The following is a 19,622-nucleotide window of genomic DNA, read 5'->3' on the forward strand; positions in this document are numbered from 1 at the left end:
AAACGGTTGATTCCAGTACCCCAAAAGGGTTGTAAAAAGGTAGTTTCGTCGAGTCAGGCTCAGTCGCCTCAGAAGAGAGAGCTATGCTGCTCCCCCCCCCTCCCTTTAGGTCATGACTGTTGTTATGTGGCGGTGTCACCTTTGTCAAAAAAAAAAAAAAAAAAAGAAAAAGGCAAAGGGGGACTAATATATGTCGTAAAGAAAATTAATAAAGTGGTCTGGTTATTTATTGCTAAGTTTTTAATTTTTTTTTATGGGAAGTTATTTATTCTGGAATATGTTTTATGCAGCCTGAGTCATGGTAGCTAGGCTGTGCTAAAGTTTATATATTTGAGTTATATGGTGTTGAATTTATCCACTGTTTTAAAACCAATAATAAGCGGCCATGGACTTAATAATTCCAACAGTTGTCGGCATTTTATTCTTTAGGTAAAGTTTTTTGTAATTTTAGTGTTTCCTGACTGCTGTCCCATAAGGACAGTAGTCTTAATATTGCTGTTTCTTAGGATAGATTGCCTTAATTGGGGTTTTTTTGTACAGGCAAGAAGAACCAATACCACATTTCAGGTTTCAAACTGGTCACAATCAACTTTCCTGTGTTTCCAGCATCAAAAACCTAGCTAATGTTTTCACCTCACCAATAAAAACAGGGAATAAATCCTAGCCATGCCTGGCACACACTATACATTTAACCTCCTCCCGCTCCAGTATTATATGGTGCAGCCACTAAAAGGTCCAGAAAGTTCTTCCACTGGTTTTAATACACAGTAGGACACAGTAGGATACATCAATTTTAGGATTAGTAGGGTTTCGAATTTTAGAATGCATATGTTTTAGTAGGATTATACATTTTAGACAGGTATTTGGAACTCAAGCAGTAAGAGGAGAAGATCACCAGAGGACCTTCACAGTATTGATCCTTCTTCCTGAGAATATAAAGGTAAACACAAATGTATATACCATGTTTTCCTACTGATACTCATAATAATAATAACTAGATAGTTGTAGGCCTTCTTTCTTTCTTGCTCTTAAACTCTGAGAATATTCTGGAGGTGTACTGTTAACAAATAGCAATACGCTTGTGAAAGTGTTGACATCACTTGCTATTACTTATATATAATTTTTAACATTTTACAAAGACTCCACAGCACTTTAAATGTTGTCCCTTTTGCTCCTTGCTTTTCTTTAAATGAGCATACAATTTGCACAAGTTAGATTAAAAGGCTGAGCAGGTGTTGGCAGTCTCAGTGGTAAAGGGATTGTGAGAATAATGTGCATATCTTTCATCCCTCATTGCAACTAATAAGTGATTTGCCCATCTGTGGTAATGTTCTCTGTAGAGACAACCTAGCAGACATTAAAAATTGAGAATAGTGGAGAAAATATTCCTCTGCTTTTTATCTTGAAGGTCATCAGGCCTAGTCCTAACTTCTTTACATATTTACAGAATGGCGTATTCAGTCTGCAGTTTAACCACTTACGACTCTCAATGCCATAAAATAACCAGTCACAATGGCTGTTACCTTGAGTTAAAATTTCCAGCACTGGGGTTTGTCACTGTCTATCTTCAGGAAACCATGCTAGATATTAGGAAGAGCACATCTCTGCAACAAAAGGACATGTATGCCCCAGGTCTAACAATGGCACCCTGCCTCGATGGATAGGAACCTTGACTGCGATAGATGACTATCACCCTGATAGGGTTCCTAAAAAAATGGCATTTCAGCAGTTATAGTCAGCTCAACTGACATACTAAAGAAAACCTGTACAGACAGAATATAGAGCCAGCTGTTGCTGACCTCTCATGGTAATCTAGTGGCTTCTATACTTTCAGGGGTCATGACATGGAAATGCTAAAGAGCAGGGGCATTCTAATGCCACTTGATACCCACCTAATAAAACAGTACTTTGCACTCAAGCAAAAAAAAGGCCAGCCACAACATCGCCCCCAGCTATATACCCAACAGCATCTGCAGATATCACCCAAATCGTCCTTTCCGCTTCTCCCAAGACCTCCTGCTCTCTAGCTCCCTTGTTACCTCCTCCCATGCTCGCCTCCAGGACTTCTCCAGAGCTTCTCCCATCCTCTGGAACCCCCTACCCCAATATGTCCGGTCAGCTTTTACCCTGTCTGCCTTTAGGCGACCCTTGAAAACTCATACCTGAGTCAACTTCATCAGATCATCCTATGCAGCTATTACCTTTTTTACCACTTCCTCCTCCCTTTAGATTGTAAGCTCCATGAGCAAGGCCCTTTTATTCCTTCTGTATTGAACTGTATTGTAATCATACTGTTCCTCTTTTTATTTTAAAGTGCTGAGTAAACTTTTGGCACTATATAAATCCTGTATAATAATAATGATAATATTAATAAGTTATTGGGCATATGATTTGGTTTTATAAACCCCTCCCTCTACTTCTCATATTGCACTGCATTGTGTCTAAACAACCCACAGATTCAAACTCATAAGGTGAGTGGGGGAACACCTAGCCGTATACTAATACCAAGTTTCAGAAATGTTGTACAGTATATTGTTGATGGTGTGGGGGAGAGGGAATCCAGCATCAGAAACAGGAAGCAGGAAGTAATGATATGTCACCTTAAACATGGCAACAGGGGTACTTGCTTTGCAGTAGGGGTTTTGTAATACAATTTTATCAATACATGACAGGTGTGCTTTAAGCTTTTTGCACACCCTCCAAAAAAAAAAAAAAAAAAAAAACACACACTACATACCCCATCTCCCCAATACTAGTAATACCAAAAATGTACAGTATGTCTGTTTCTAAATCTGGCAAACAAGCTTTGGAGTGTATGACAGCAACATTCCAAAATTCCAGAGTCATCTTTCAACTTTAAACACAGGCGGGGCTGCATTTACATAATTGTCAGTGAGCACAGATACCTTTAACCCTGCTACAGTTGGGTATACTTCCTTTGTGAGAATAATAATGTTCTTTCACTAACATAGAGCCTCTGTTTTAGGTATTTTCATCTTGAACATTATATATTTAAGACTAAATAATTTGACCTTGTCTCAAGAGAAATCTAGCATGCCTCATTTAAAGTTGATGCAAAGCCAGCTCCATAAAGTCACTAAACACTGACTGCATGTGATACAGCATACTCATTTTTTGTATTACCACCAGCACAGTCTCATCCAATCTATGGACTCTGCGGGCTCCATCCCCTTCTCTTTTTTATTTATGGATACTTATATGGACATTTAGTTTCCATTTAAACTCACATTTATTTATTGTTGTGGGTATTTATTGATCCCTGGGTAGGTTTAATATTCAGTGCCTGGCTGACCCATTTTGTGATTAGCGATCACATGACCATCAGGTGTGCTGGAGCCTGTTGTCCTACAACCAGCCCAGACATATAAATACCACCATTCCAGACATCCCAACCTGCAAAAACTAATTTCAGGGAGGTGGCGCTTCGCGCCCGCAAACGCCCCCCCCCCCCCCGCCACGTGAAAATATATTTTAAATCACTTTCTCAATATTTTTTCGCAGTGCTTCAGGGATGGGGGTGGGTGTCAGTGGACGGTGTCAGTAGTGTTATTATTTTTAATAATTGATTTTTTTACAATTTAATTTGTTTTTAATTTTTTTCACAATGCTTTTTGAGGGGAGGAGGTTGGGGCAGTGGACAGTGTTGGTAGGGCAGGGGAGAGTGATGTCAGTAGTTTATTTTATTTTTTTATACTTTTTCATTTTCTAGAATTTTTATACAATTTTTTTTTTTATATTTTTTTGGGGGGCTTTGGTGAGATGTCAGTGGTCTAAACAGACCCCTGACATTTCCCCTTTGAAACAAACAAAGGGACTGAGGACAGGGATTCCCCAGTCCCTTTCTCAGCACTAAAGAGACAGAGGCTCCTGTTCATTCATAAACTGAGCAGAGTAAACACAGTTTACTCTGGTCAGTCATCACAGGACACAGGAACGATCTCGCTCACTGTGTCCTAGTACTATTTCCCCCCACAGCTGGCGGGAGAGGAGGGGAGATGGCTGCAGGGGAAGAGGAGGGGCGGAGAAGGACACGGATGGGGTCGGGGGACACAGAGCAGCTGGGGATGATCGGTGCGGCTGGAGAGACAGCTGTGATCACCGATCTCCCTGTATAGCTTTTTAGCCGTCAGCCGCAGGAGGGAGAGAAGGAGAAGCAGCTGTCAGCTAAAAATCTATACAAAGGAGATCGTGATCACAGCTGATCCCCGCCACACCGATCATTCCCGTGAGATCGGGAGGCGCTTGCGGGTGTGCGGGAGCCATCGCAGAAATGCGGGAGTCTCGCGCACCTTCTGGGAGATTTGAGATGTCTGCCATTCCAGCACTTCCCCCTTGGCCTGTAGAAGGAGCTGATGCTCCGAGCGCGTAGCCTCTTTTATTCAGTTGTTTCTCCCCTGGTGTCTCTCTGCTTCCTGGTGACGTCATCTCCCTGTGCTCCACGGTGGCCCAGACCGACTTCCTGGTGGCCACAGGCCGGATTGAGGCTCCACCAGTCATCTGTCAGATCCGTGGACGCTCATTTTGGATGCCGATCTACACCTGCAGACACCACCATTTACATATGAGCCTGTTTTTATGTTATTCCCTGTAAGTGCATTACTTACTTTGCTAATAAATCGTATCTAATATACTACACTCAGGTTGGTGCTTCCTGTGTCTCTCCCCCTTCCTCAATCTGCTTAGAGAACTGGCTTTTCTGTGAGGACAGCTGCCTCCTGCCACCTCTCCCTAAGAACTGTTGCTGTACAGACTATTGAGCCGTTATTGCTCTCATATTGCCTGCTATATTACTTCATGTACACACATATTTGAGCTTACCGTTTTTTCTTTGTGTCAATGGGGTTGATTTACTAAAACTGGAGAGTGTGAAATCTGGTGCAGCTCTGCATAGTAGCCAATCAGCTTCTAACTTCAGCTTGTCCAGTTGACAAAAGGAAAAAAAAACTGGAAGCTGATTGGTTTCTATGCAGAGCTGCACCAGATTTTGCACTCGCCAGTTTTGCACAAGAATACCTTGTTACTAACTTTGTGTGGGTACTGTCAGGATTTTATGATATTGCATGTATTAAAAATCATTTCTGTTTGGGGTTACTGTACTTGACACCTTTCTCTCTGTTTATTACTAAACCTAAATTCCCATCACTGATATAAAGTATTTGTGAACACACTAGAATAAAAGTTCATGTTAATATGGGAAATAGTATGTCATGAATGTAATTGCATTACATTTTTTTTAAAGAATAAAGATTATTTAACATTTGTATGTCTTTTTCAGCAGTCACGTGACCCCAGAGCTTTATTCGTGTCCCTCTTCCTCTCAGTAGGGGCATGTATGTTTATTATGTGGGTGGACCTTGTATATTACATCATGTGTGCTGCTGGATAAGTAGGTATATTCTTAATTACTGACACAGTGTGGTTGTTTTACTAAAGGCAAATACACTGTGGACTTTGCAAAGTTCAGTGGCTCAAAAGCTTAGTGAAATATATAAATAAATATCGCGCTGTCAGAAATAGCAAGTGTAAGTAAGCAGCTAACACATACAAGTGATCTAATCCTGTAGTTGCAACCAAATAAAGAAAAGTGTAGCGCTAAAAAATATAATCAATATTCATGTACAGTGTATATAATATATCAACATAATAATCCTTAGAAACCAGTACATAATATGTTCATGGTGTAAAGAAAAGTGCTAGTGATACACATATCATACAATCTTCAAAAAAGATAAGAAAGTCCTTAAAAAATATATAGCACCAAAAAATGTGAAAGAAACTTGTTTGTGTGTTGATAGAAGATCCACCACCTCTTAAATTGGGGGCTTACCGGAAAGATTGGACACAGATGGGTGTACACCAACTGGGTCAATCTAGCTTGTAACTGTGGGGATCCACGATGGTATCTGTACCGCATAAGCGTTAGTCCAGGTGACCCAGGTGCTTGCGAGTATTATATAGTATAGGGGATAGATCCACTCAGGCATCCAAAGTGTATATAGGAAAAATGTAAAGATACATAGCGTGATACTGTATAGACGGTTAAAATTCGTTTATTGAAGGTAAAAACACTCACATTTTTGAGGAAAAAACAGCGCTTGTAAATACAGATCTTTGGCAATGCTGCTGACACCACCAACATTGCCAAAGATCTGTATTTACAAGCGCTGTTTTTTCCTCAAAAATGTGAGTGTTTTTACCTTCAATAAACGAATTTTAACCGTCTATACAGTATCACGCTATGTATCTTTACATTTTTCCTATATACACTTTGGATGCCTGAGTGGATCTATCCCCTATACTATATAATACTCGCAAGCACCTGGGTCACCTGGACTAACGCTTATGCGGTACAGATACCATCGTGGATCCCCACAGTTACAAGCTAGATTGACCCAGTTGGTGTACACCCATCTGTGTCCAATCTTTCCGGTAAGCCCCCAATTTAAGAGGTGGTGGATCTTCTATCAACACACAAACAAGTTTCTTTCACATTTTTTGGTGCTATATATTTTTTAAGGACTTTCTTATCTTTTTTGAAGATTGTATGATAAGTGTATCACTAGCACTTTTCTTTACACCATGAACATATTATGTACTGGTTTCTAAGGATTATTATGTCTATGTATTATATACATTGTACATGAATATTGATTATATTTTTTAGCGCTACACTTTTCTTTATATGGCTCCAGAGCTTAGTAAATGAGGCGAAGCTTCACTTTGCAAAGAATACCCAATCACGTGCTTTTGCATGTGATTGGATGATGCAAATCAGTAGAGCTTCTGCTCATTTACTAAGCTCTGGAGCAACTGCAAAGTGTACAGTTTATTTGCCTTTAATAAATCAACCCCTATGTTTCATGAATGCAACTACTGAGTTAGTATGGTGCTTTAGAGCAATGGTTTCCAAACTGTGGCCCATGGGCTTGATCTGGTCCTTTGCTTGCCTTTAACGAACCTTTAAGGCACTGTGCCTCCCACTGACATGAGGCACTATTCCCCCCCTTGACACCAACAATGAGGCACCACTCCATCTACTGAGAGCAACACTATTCCTCCCAAGGGCACCAGATATGGGGCATTATTCCTTTTACTGACATTAACAATAGGACACTTTTCCTTCCACTGACACGAATGATGGGACATTATTCCTCCCATTAATAAACACAAGTGGGAACTATTCCTCCCATTGACACCAATGGTCTGGCACCATTCCTCCAACTAATACTAGTGATGGCGCCCTATTCCTCCCACTAACCACCAAGCCTTAAACATTGTTTGTGTTAAAAAACTCGCCCCCCCCCCACACACACACACCTATGCTGCCAAACCTTTGTAATAGTGTCAGGGAGTGCTCAACAGCAGCTCTGAATTCCCTGAACATTTCGTCACCCACGGACTCCAATTGCCCCCCCCCCCCCCCCCCCCCACTGTTGGTGCTCATTTCCCCTGCAGCTGCCACTCTGTGACACAGAAGAGCTGTGTGACAGCACTGGAGCAGAGGAGGGAGAGGGAACATTTTTAACGTTAATTATAGTAAGCCTTTACATTCTTTTAAGAGTTAAATTATGGTTAGTATTAGTGCTAAGATTTAGAAGGTTAAAGTGTATCTAAACCTAAGAACAAAAATGTTATATATTGCAATTCACCAGTGATCTGGTGATCCTGCCAGTACCACACTGGGGTAACATTGAGGTCTTGGGGTAACAGTAATGCCCCGTACACACGGTCGGACTTTGTTCGGACATTCCGACAACAAAATCCTAGGATTTTTTCCGACGGATGTTGGCTCAAACTTGTCTTGCATACACACGGTCACACAAAGTTGTCGGAAAATCCGATCGTTCTAAACGCGGTGACGTAAAGCACGTACATCGGGACTATAAACGGGGCAGTGGCCAATAGCTTTCATCTCTTTATTTATTCTGAGCATGCGTGGCACTTTGTCCGTCGGATTTGTGCACACACGATCGGAATTTCCGACAACGGATTTTGTTGTCGGAAAATTTTATATCCTGCTCTCAAACTTTGTGTGTCGGAAATTCCGATGGAAAATGTGTGATGGAGCCCACACACGGTCGGAATTTCCGACAACAAGGTCCTATCACACATTTTCCGTCGGAAAATCCGACCGTGTGAACGGGACATTACACTCAACATACTGTATTTATGGAGAAGTGTTCTCACCCTAGGAAGTATGCAGGACTACAGATCACATGCCTTCCTCTTCTTTGTAGCATAGAAGAAGATGTTTTGTAGTCCACAGAGGGAAAAATGTAACTGATAACAGCCAGCACAGGCAGAGAGCACAGGAAGTTATCAGCTCACAAGATTTCTGAAAGGGATCGACAGTCTCATTGTGTACCACTTATCAAATTGATATAACAAAATGCTTTTGTTGAGATATTTAACAACACAAAAGGGAGCAAATAGAAGAAGTTCATTGTTAGGGTTTACATACACTTTAAAAATTTGTGTTGAAGGTAGGATGTAGGTAGTATTTAAACATTAACATGACCATTAACATTTGCTCATAGTTGGGAAAGGAAAAAGGTCGTTCAACCCCCCTCCTTATCCTCCAGCAACATATACTTACCATTACTGGCTCCCTTACCCCTCTATTTGGGTAAAAAAAAACAAAAACATGTAAGCTCCAAACCAACTTGTTAGAACTTTGGCTATGGTTTCCATTCCACCCCCATCTAACATTTCTGACTCAATCACGATGCTCAGAGCCTTGGCCACTATATGTAAATTACAACAATGCTATAAAGTGGTTTATGTAATAAAAAAAAAAATAGTTTTTTTTTTGTATTCATAGATTCATTTCATGTTCAATTACCAGAGCAGGTAACAATTTTAAAAAAGGTGGTATTATAGAAAGGTATGCTTTCACACACACCATTACCTTCTTGTCTCCTTTTGCCTCAAAGATCCCTCAGAGAAAAAGGATGCAAAGCGACACTAATGTCATATATTTGCATTGCTGAATTTCTTTGAACAAAGTTCACATGCAAATGTTTACAACAGTTTGGGACCTCCAAGGACCCTTCTTCGGGTATAGGAAGCATAAATGTGTAGATTACAAAGGCTGAATTAAATAAAGATCCAACCAGAAATATGTATCATCTGAATTAATTAGTAGTTATTAAAATCAATTAAGGTAAAAGACCTCCTGTGTGCAGCACCCCCCAGTCCCCAGTCCCCCCAATCCGTACCTGAGCTCCCTCTGATTGGCTGTCCCAGGACTCTCCCTCCTCATTGGCTGAGACAGCAGCAGGAGCCCATTGGCTACCACTGCTGTCAATCACAGTCAGTGAGCCAATGAGGAGAGAGCGCTGGGGGGGGGGAGAGTCGCTGAGCTGCGGCTCTGTGTGTCTTATGGATGAATAGAGCAGTGGCTCAGGAGTGAGCACGCAGCGGTACCCCCAGGGCAGGTGGCTTTCTCTGGGGGCACAGCTTGCGGAGGAAGAGCTAGGAGCGCCAGCTGGGGACCCAAATGAAGAGGATTGGAGCTGCTCTGTGCAAAACCACTGCACAAAGCAGATAAGTATAACATGTTTATTAAAAACAACAAAAAACAAAACAAAAAACAAAGCTTTAATACCACCATAAATAGTAAAGAAACACATGACAAAACACTAGCAGTGATTCTGGTAACTCTGATCCTAAAACTACATCTAAATGGAAAGAAAAAAAGATACTTAGTATCACTGTATCATATCAAATAAACAAATGCAAAATTGATATTCAAAACGAATAGTGTCAAAATCTGCAATTTTGGTTAGAATATAGACATGTGCGCCATCAATAAATTTGTTTCGCTTCGTTACGTTCTGTTTCATATTAGAATTCGTATTTTGTAATTTGTGTCCCAAATTCAATTTAAATTCGTACGAAATACAAATTTTCATTAGGTTTGTTAACTTTTTCGTAACAATTACGAATGTTCATTATGATGAATTTATCATTATGAGGGGCTCCCACTATCCCTGTGCTGACTTCCTGGATTTTTACCTTTTAGGTTCATTAACTTTTCGTAACAATTATGAATGTTCGTTAGGAATTTGGATCCGAAATTTGTAAATGAAATTTCGTATTTCGTACAAAATTCGGGAGCATAGTACATCGTATTTCGGATCCTCCTGAATGTACGTATTTATGGAAATTTGTATGAATTTTCCATTTGTACGAAACTAATCGCACATGTCTAGAGAATAGGACAGTAGGCTAATGGTGGATGGAATCTATGAGGTCGAGGTATTACATAGAGAGGTATAAAGGGGTCAAGGATCAGTTGGTACCAGAGAAGGGAGCAGCTAGGAGTAGGTAAGCTTAACAAAAAGTAGGGATTTTATTAGATGAGGTGTAAATGGTTATTTGGATTTGTACCACTATTTATGGCACTTATGTATTGCATCCTGTGGGTTTGTGTTTGTGTGTACAAGGTTTTAATATGAGATGCACTATATCCTTTTTTTGTAATGTACATCAAATTTAATAAAATACTAAAATAGAAAGTCTGCAATCCACTGCCCTTCTTTGCATTGCAGCTGTAGCTCTCTATTGCCTCTATTGCCAGCATGATTGAGGGATGGGATCAATGATTAGAAATCTTAATTGAGACATTGGATGATTATGTTGTATAAAATATCACGTCAAGGGTAATCCCAACTGTGGTGCCTGAAAGAAAGTTTCACCTGTCCTTTGTTTTCTGTGTTGGCTCCTCCACACAGTACAACCCACACAGGTATTTAATATGAACACTATAAACACACTTTGGCAAGTGAAATATCCTGTAATATGTAACTTTTTACCAATATGATGATTTATTAAAAATCTTGCTGGAGCACTTTGAACATGGAAATGAAACCGTACTACCAGGGCTGGTGCAAGGGTTTTTGACACCCTAGGCGAAAGCTCATTTTGCCCCCCCCCCCCCCCCCTCGGCTCTACCCCTGACCCCACCCGCTTTTCCCTGTCCATGTAAACCCCACCTTTTTAATGAAGCACCCATCAAATGCAGCCCATCGGCTTCCATCAAATGCCGCCTCACCAGCGCCCATCAGATGTGGCCTCACCAGCGCCCATCAAATCGGGCCTCACCAGCGCCTATCAAATACGGCCTCACCAGCACCCATCAAATATGGCCTCACCAGCACCCATCAAATACGGCCTCACCAGCACCCATCAAATGCGGCCTCACCAGCACCCATCAAATGGGGCCTCACCAGCACCCATCAAATGCGGCCTCACCAGCACCCATCAAATGCGGCCTCACCAGCGCCCATCAAATGGGGCCTCACCAGCACCCATCAAATGCGGCCTCACCAGCACCCATCAAATACGGCCTCACCAGCGCCCATCAAATACGGCCTCACCAGCACCCATCAAATACAGCCTCACCAGCGCCCATCAAATACAGCCTCACCAGAGCTCCCATGAATGCAGCCTCACCAGCAGCCATCAATGCAGCCTCCGCAGCGCCCATCAAATGCAGCCTACCAGCGCCCATCAATGCAGCCTACCAGCGCCTATTAATGCAGCCTCCCCAGCGCCCATCATATGTAGTCTCACCAGCGCCCATCAAATGCAGTCTCACCAACGCCAATCAAATGCAGTCTCACCAGCGCGCATCAAATGCAGCCTACCAGCGCCCATCAATGCAGCCTACCAGCACCCATTAATGCAGCCTCCCCAGCGCCTATCATATGTAGTCTCACCAGTGCCCATCAAATGCAGCCTCACTAGTGCCCATCAAATGCAGCCTAACTAGCACCCATCAATGCAGCCTACCAGCACCCATCAAATGTACTGTAGCCTGCCTCACCAGCGCCCGTCAAATGCAGCCTCACCAGTGCCCATCAATGCAGCCTACCAGCGCCCATCAATAAATGTTTGCTTGCTTCCATTCATCGGGAGTCGGGACACAGACACAGTCCTCCGCCACCGCTGCGCCTCTGACACTATGTGCGAACAGTGTGCGGCTGCCTGCTGATGCTGAGACTTAGTTGCTTGCTATAGAGAGAAAAGAGTAGGAAAACCAGTGGCCAGGTGCCCTAGGCAGCAGTGCGCCCTAGGCGACTGCCTAGTTTGCCTAGTGGTAGCACCGGCCCTGCGTACTACTATTTATCATTTTTACTTGTATGAGGATATATAAAAAGAAACCTTTCTTTTAATGCTGGAGTCCTGTGAACATGAAAGACATGGACATTTGTTAAGACCCAGAAAGGTAAGTGTATTTGGCATAGTAGTTACAACAAAATCAGCATGTACTTCTTTAACGCTATTTGATCAACCTTGGTTTTTAAGGTTGGGGGGACTCTGAAATGCTTGCATAATAGGAAAGCTCTTTCTCAAAATGCCTGAGTGTTTCTATACAACTTTACATATTTCTGAGTGTTGCTGAAACTGTGAAACAAATGGTATCCATGACTTTGTATTCTCTTGATTTGTACTTTCTAATAATCCTACTTTGTCCTCTACTTTGCTACCATTTTTGTAAGTATTTGTAAGTAAAACCTACTGATTGGAATCAGTTATTTTTACTCTCTAGGTTTCATCCACCTGCAGTATTCAAATTTGTACTACATAGTCGAATGGCTAGATTACGACATATTGTTAGTGATCCTATCATTAGAAAGAAATGCCTATTGAAGATGAAAGAAAAGCTCAGCATTAGGGTTTATTTCATAACCTTATTGGAGTCAGAGGGTAGCTGCTAAGGACAGAGTGGAGTTTTTAAAGTGGACCTTCAGTCATTTTTTCATCTTTTCATCTATTTAAATCTTCTGCCCTAGTTGTTTTAACTTTGGCCAGTAAAACACTTTTTTTTTCTGCCAGTAAACCCCTTATACAGCCCACTTCCTCTTTCTTGTCTGGTCATTAGCCTAGGCTTATGACATCATGCACAGCTCTCTCTCGTGAGAGTTTGCCAGGAGGGGAAGGAGGGATGAGTTATAGAAGAGCCAATGAGAGCTGCAGAGCTGGAAGGGGCTCGATGAGGGTGGAGATAACAGGAGACTGCAGAGATCCATGAGTATTTATCGAGAGAGGAGAAATCTGCAGGCAAGCAGTGATGTGAGAGTGTCTGCCTGTCTGTATATTTGTGTATGTATATATATGTGTGTGTATATATGTGTATGTGTGTGTCTGTATATATATATATGTGTGTGTGTGTGTGTGGTTGTGTAAATCCAGGAAGTGAACAGGCAGCAGCTTCAGCTGCCCACAGTTAAAATGGATGCAGCCAAACTCAGTGGAGGGAGATTTCTGCAGCATATTTGGCAAGTACAGAATCACAGTATACATAAAATAATATGCAAAGTGGTTGGGGGGGGGGGAGCTTCAGAATGGCAAAGATGTTTTTATTGCATTATGTGAGCAGACTGCAGTTTCTCTTTAAGTAGTAGGAATCAGCAGAATATAAGGGCATGGATACAATCTGTTTCATACTTTCTTGAACAAGAAAATATAACATCGTGAAGAAAACATTGGGGCATTTTGAGATAGAACTAGACTTACAATCCCCCAAAAGTAGTGATAGCTGGTACATGAGGATTTTGTTGCAACCACTTTTCTGCCTATATTTACCTTTCTTGATCTCAAACAAAATAGTTAAAGTGATTGTAAATGATCACCCTGTAAAACAATCCATTCAGTTTAAAATAGAAATGAAAGGCAATACTTTTTTGTATAGATATAAAAAAAAACATTATAAATACTTTTTTTTCCCTTTTTTATAGGTGACCACACTCCCTCTGTTCTCAGCTGCAAAAGAGCTGGAGGAGGAGAAGCAGCAGCACACCGAGCTTGCCAGTGAATGGATGTGCAGTGGGGGTGTGTCTGGACAACATTGATCATTGGAGGAGAGTACACTGAGTTTCCAGCGCAGCTAGAGAACTGCCCATGCTGTGCTCTCCTGCCATCGTGTGGTCAGTTTTTAATAGGAAAGCAGAGGAACTGGCAGGATCACCAGGGATTTCACATAAAGTAAGCAATACAAAGTGAACAGGATACTTTCTCATACAAGTACATGGTAAAAAAAGCTTTAATTTTCATGCCTTTAATGTTTACAGGACTCCAGCATGAAGGGGAAGGTTCCTTTTTTTAATTATACTCATACAAGTATAAGGATAAATAGTAAGTAATATTTCCTAAATCATAGTGAAAGAACGGTGCCAGATTGCAGATTTAGATACTATTTAGCCCAAGGGTTTGAATGTTGATTTTTATTTGTATTTGTCTACTTGATATGGTGCGGTGATACTACCCCTGGTTTATTCTGTTTGCCTTCTGCACCACAATTGTCAGTGCTTGTGACAGATTCATGTACCTGTTGGAAACTGGACACTCCTTCCTTAGTGCAGCTCAGTAATGCTGAGCTCCCTGCCTGCCCACCGCACATGTCACACACACATGGAAGACAAAATTGATTGTGGTGTGGGGGGAGCCTGATGAAGAAATTTGAGAGACTAGTTTCCTGTCAGGCCCGTTTTTCTTGTAATTGACAGCTGGCGGCAATGAGCGGATTCCTTATCTGCTATTTAGACCAAAAACAGCTCTGAAATGTGCCCACTGCTGTCTGCTGTAATTCACAAAGAATGTGGACTTGGTGGGGAAATAGTGTCTCTGAGTTCCTCACCAAGATCCACCTACCCTACAGGTGCAACGGCCACGAAGGTGAGTTGTTGGATGGTTGGAGACTAGTTCCCCATCACATCTGTCTTGCCTGTGATGGACAGCAGATGGCAGTGAACAGATTCCAAAGCTGTTTTCCAGACCAGTAATTGCTATAGAGATTGCCCACTGCCATCTGCTGTCTCTCAGTATCAGGCTCTGCCCACTGTCAGTGTTTGGCCTGCATCATTGGTTTCAAGGATGCTGGTGGACTGTGTCTTAGCAACCAATTAAAGCATGCTTGTTATGCTAGCTGTGGAACCCAAGGGGTTAATCCTCCACATTGTGTAAAAAGGCTGTTTGATCCTGTCTTCTCTGATCCTCCCCTTCTTTCACTATCCCCAATTCATCTCCTCATAAGACAGAGCCTTTGGAATCACTCTGCACATGCTCAGTTTGGTGTGTATTTCTAGAGAGTTTTCTTTTTTTCTTGGGAGAGTGCAGGTGATCAGCACAGGGCCAATCAGCACTGTCCAGACAGAGAGTCAGGGGTCATGCAGCCTCATAAGACAGTCAGAGGAGAAGGAAAACTCCTTCTACAAGCTTTAACCGGACACTGATAGAAGTCACAAGACTACTCTGATTGCTGACGAGAAAAGGTATTTGGCACACACACACGCTCCATAACTCTGGCCTGGCTGTGTGTCTACTTTTGAGCTTAAAGTGGAGTTCTGCCGCGACACGAAAAAATTACACATACTCTAGCTGCTGACTTTTAATAATAGGACACTTACCTGTCCTGGAATCCAGCAATGTCGACAGCCCCACCTGATGTTTTCATCGTCAATGTCGCCGCCATTCGGAGTAAGGTAAACTACTGGTTCCCTACTGGGCATGTGTGAAGCGAGCTGCGCTCTCTTACTGGCCCAGCAGCAGGGGAAGGAGGAGGGAGGAGGGGGGCCAAACTTCTGAGGTACCTCACCGTGGTCTTACGGAAGTGGGGTCAAAAGTGGGGATGGGTACCTGTCATAAACAGGTACCCGCTCCCCCCCCTGAAAGGTTCCAAATGTGGCACCGGAGGGGGGGGGGAGACAGAAAAATGGGTTTTGTTATCTACGAGCTAGAGGTTCATTCTTTTTTAGCTTGTCACGGCTATAGTGAAACATTGTAAAAGTGACACAAAATAAGAACTAACTTAATATGTCATATGTTAACAAAACCATCAAAATGATTTCAGGAATTTGGAGCAGGACATTTTAAAGTGACTGTGCTACCAGAAAAAGGTCTCAAATGCATTATAGAATTTCCTTGTATGTACCTTTTCATTTTAGTGTAGTTACCAGAAGCACTACTAGTTTGTTTTCACATGTGTCTTTTCTTTACTGTTTAGGCTTTGTTGGTTGTAACTACACATTGATACAGATGGTACACATTTCCAGTGGAATCTCTATTAAATTCATTGGGGGAGATTTACTAAAACTGGTGCACACAGATTCTAGTGCAGCTCTACATTGTAACCAATCAGCTTCTAACTTCAGTTTGTTCAGTTGAGCTTTGACAATAAAACCTGGAAGCTGATTGGTTAGACTGGCCTGGCCATACATTATACACATTATTTGTACAATTTTCCTTTAGCTTTACCAATGCCCTATAATATAAGGTCAAACCTAAGCACTTTCAGATTGGCAGGCCCTTGTACTACATAGTTGAAGGTAAATCTGAAGAAAATTGTATAATGTATGGCCAGCTTTACTATGCACAGCTGCACCGGTTTCTGTTTGCACCAATTTTAGTAAATCTCCCCCATTGTGTGTAATCCACATGCTTGTGATACCTGAAGAAGCATCCTTGGAGGTCTGATACTGCTGTACACATTGGCATGTAAACCCTGTTCAGGTAAGTTGCACATGGTGCTGCAGATATACAGATTCTCTATATATTGGAGTTGTAAACTCCTTACTGCTGGTACCCCCTCTGTGAAATATTTAGTGAGTGGTGCCTTGGCATTAAGGAGTAATATATGCAGTAAACAGTATATACACACACATGCATCTTTTCCTATTTTCATATGATCAAAAATGAAAGAATGCAATTTTTATTTCGGGGGTGTTATGGTGCGTTCACAGCAGAGAATCAAATTACCTTGGGGTTGTTTCCTTGTGGATTTCCATCCTCGATACCGAAGCCAAAAAATAATGGCAAGCAGAATAATAGTGATCCCAACTAGGAAGACAGGCACCACAATCACCTCATACTGATAAGTTCGGGCAGCTATAAAGGAATGAATAAGAAATTTGAATGGTTGTATTTATTATAAGTTGACTTGCCAATCAGAGAAAGTAGCAATCTTTATCTTTGGTACTAGAAGACAGCTGGCTTCAATATACTGTGCATCCATCTATGTTCTACTGTATGTTAGTTTTCCCTGGCCAAGCATTAGAGCCAGTTCACAACAGAACGCAGCACAGGAAAGGCGCATTCCGTGTGTTTCTCGCACCACGTTCAAAACACAGTGGGGGTTATTTACTAAAGGCAAATCCACTTTGCAATACAAGTGCACTTGAAATTGGACTGAAAGTGCACTTGGAAGTGCAGTCGCTGTAGATCTGAGGGGGACATGCAAGGAGAATAAAAAACAGCATTTTAGCTTGCACATGATTGGATGATAAAATCAGCAGAGCTTCCCCTCATATCAGATCTTCCCCTCAGATTTACAGCGACTGCACTTCCAAGTGCACTTTCAGTGCAATTTCAAGTGCACTTTGCTCTTGTAGTTTGCACTTGTAGTGCAAAGTGGATTTGTCTTTCGTAAATAACCCCCACTGTCTTTGCAATCTGGGTGCCAATACATTTTGTAAGGGGACCCCAAATGCACATTGCAAACGGTTTGCATTTGTGGGCAGCAGATCCCATGATGCCACAGTACCATGCAATTTGGTCATTTATATGTGTTGCAATCTGGTAAGCTGTTATGTATACTTTATATTGAGACATTAATAGCACTATTTACAGTGAAGAAATGCAGAGCTTAACTTCTTCACTTTAAAACTTTATTGTTGCTCACAATTTATGCTAGCTGCTGTCTCCCTATTGTCTTTGTAACCTAAGCACAGTATCATTCATTTTTAAATTAATAGCACAATACAACTTGAAAAACTTTTTTGGCTGTGTGAGTTCACAAGGACAAATAAAAACTTGTTCTTAAAGGATATGTAAAAGTTAATTTAAAAAAAAAAAATCAATACACAAACATGTCATACTTACCTCCTCTGTGCAGTTGGTTTTGCACAGAGTGGCCCCTGGCTCCTCCTCTTCTCCAGTGCCCCGCTGGAGAGCCGCTCTCCCTGGGGGCACTCGTGCGGGCGAGCTCACATGTCCTGCTGGGTCGTCCATTGACAAAGACAGCAGGACCCAGGCCCGCCCCCCGACTCCTGCATCATTGGATTTGATTGAAAGCAGCTGGAGCCAATGGCTGTACTGCTATCAATCTATCCAATCGCGACCCGAGACACCGGCTGGAGCTGGTGTGCTCATCCCCGCCTCTGGAAAGACCAGGCTCAGGTAAGTAAAAAGGGGGCTCTGGGGGGCTGCTGCATCACAGGAGGTTTTTCACCTTAATGCATAGGTGCATAAGGTGAAAAACCTCAAGGGTTCACAAACCCTTTAAAGGGCAGCACAAAAGATTGTTGGACATTTATATCTAAATCCACATTTTGTTTTTTATGTTTTAAGAATGATTGATTTTTAATACACAGTGTGGTAAAAAGATAGATTCACTTATTGCTAAACCAAGGATTAGCGATTTACTATTTAGACAATTACCATGCAATTTGGTGCAACACTTTTTTCAAGAAGTAGTGCATGCACTATTCTTTGTGCGTTCCTGTATGGTTTGCAGACTATTCAAATGAAAGGGCTGCAAAATCTCACTGCCGGGAAAACACAGGAATCGCACAGCAATGCAGTGTGAGATTCTGCTTGCAGCAGGCATCATCATTACCTCCACTGCCACATTTATCTTTCATTTGTTCCTCCACTACTCAGTTAGAGTGTTACTAAACCCACAACAGTAAAATCAGTGTGTATATTCAGTAAAGCATGCTTGTTATACTCACTGTGGAACCTAAGGGGTTAATCCTCTGCATTGTGTAAAAAGGCTGTCTGATCCTGTCTCTTATCCTCTCCTTCTTCCACTGTCCCCAATCCATCTCCTGATAGTACAGAGCCTACAGAGGTACTCTGCACATGCTCAGTTTGGTGTGTATTGCTAGAGAGTTTTTTTGGGGGGAGGGGCAGCATGGGGGGGGGGGGCAGCCTCACAGGACAGTCAGGGTAGAATGAAAACTCCTCCTACAATCTTTAACTCGTAGCTTTAACTAGCTTTTTTTCTGTTGGGGGGGGGTTCAGTGTCAGCATGCAGCCTCATGGGACGGTCAGAGTAGAATGAAAACTCCTCATACAAGCTTTAACCAGTACTTGGCTGGACACTGATAGAAGTCACAAGACTGCTATATACTACTGATGAGAAAAGGTATTTAGCAGTTTATATTTACTAAAATAATTGCATTTTCATGTTCTGTGTACTGTGGGAGACCAGATATAGTGAATGCAGGGTCCTGGGTATAGTAACTTGGAGAAAAGATACATTTTGCAGTACTTCCAGGTATGGGGAAAATGAGCCCCTCCCCTTCCTCCCATGGTCCAGTTCCCAGGTCCCAGAGCAGACAGTCAATGGATTTCAGTGCGCTTGTGTGCGTTGGTGCATGGGAAACTGTAGCTTGCCTTATTGTTTTCACTGCACTGCACTTCTTCATAATGATTTTGCCCATAGGATAACCTAGACTTTTGACTATCTATGCTGTGGGAATGGATTCAAAAACACATCCAACTGCATCTGGTGTGAACAGACCCTAATGCCGCGTACACACGACCGGACTTTCCGGCAGAAAAGGTCAGACGGAATCATTCCGTCGGACATTCCG

The 19,622-nt window shown here is 42.0% G+C and overlaps 1 protein-coding gene across 2 annotated transcripts in view; it reads right to left on the bottom strand.

Annotated features, from left to right (window-relative positions):
- STYK1 (serine/threonine/tyrosine kinase 1) overlaps positions 1-19,622 on the bottom strand; it is a 74,514-nt gene that overhangs the window by 31,825 nt on the left and 23,067 nt on the right. For both annotated transcript variants that reach the window (XM_073596239.1, XM_073596238.1), the window contains one exon: positions 16,783-16,911. In XM_073596239.1, the coding sequence (XP_073452340.1) occupies positions 16,783-16,911 (129 nt within the window). The remainder of the gene's footprint in view (positions 1-16,782; positions 16,912-19,622) is intronic.

This window comes from Aquarana catesbeiana, linkage group LG08 (assembly GCF_042186555.1).
Source record: "Aquarana catesbeiana isolate 2022-GZ linkage group LG08, ASM4218655v1, whole genome shotgun sequence".
Lineage (NCBI taxonomy): Eukaryota > Metazoa > Chordata > Amphibia > Anura > Ranidae > Aquarana > Aquarana catesbeiana.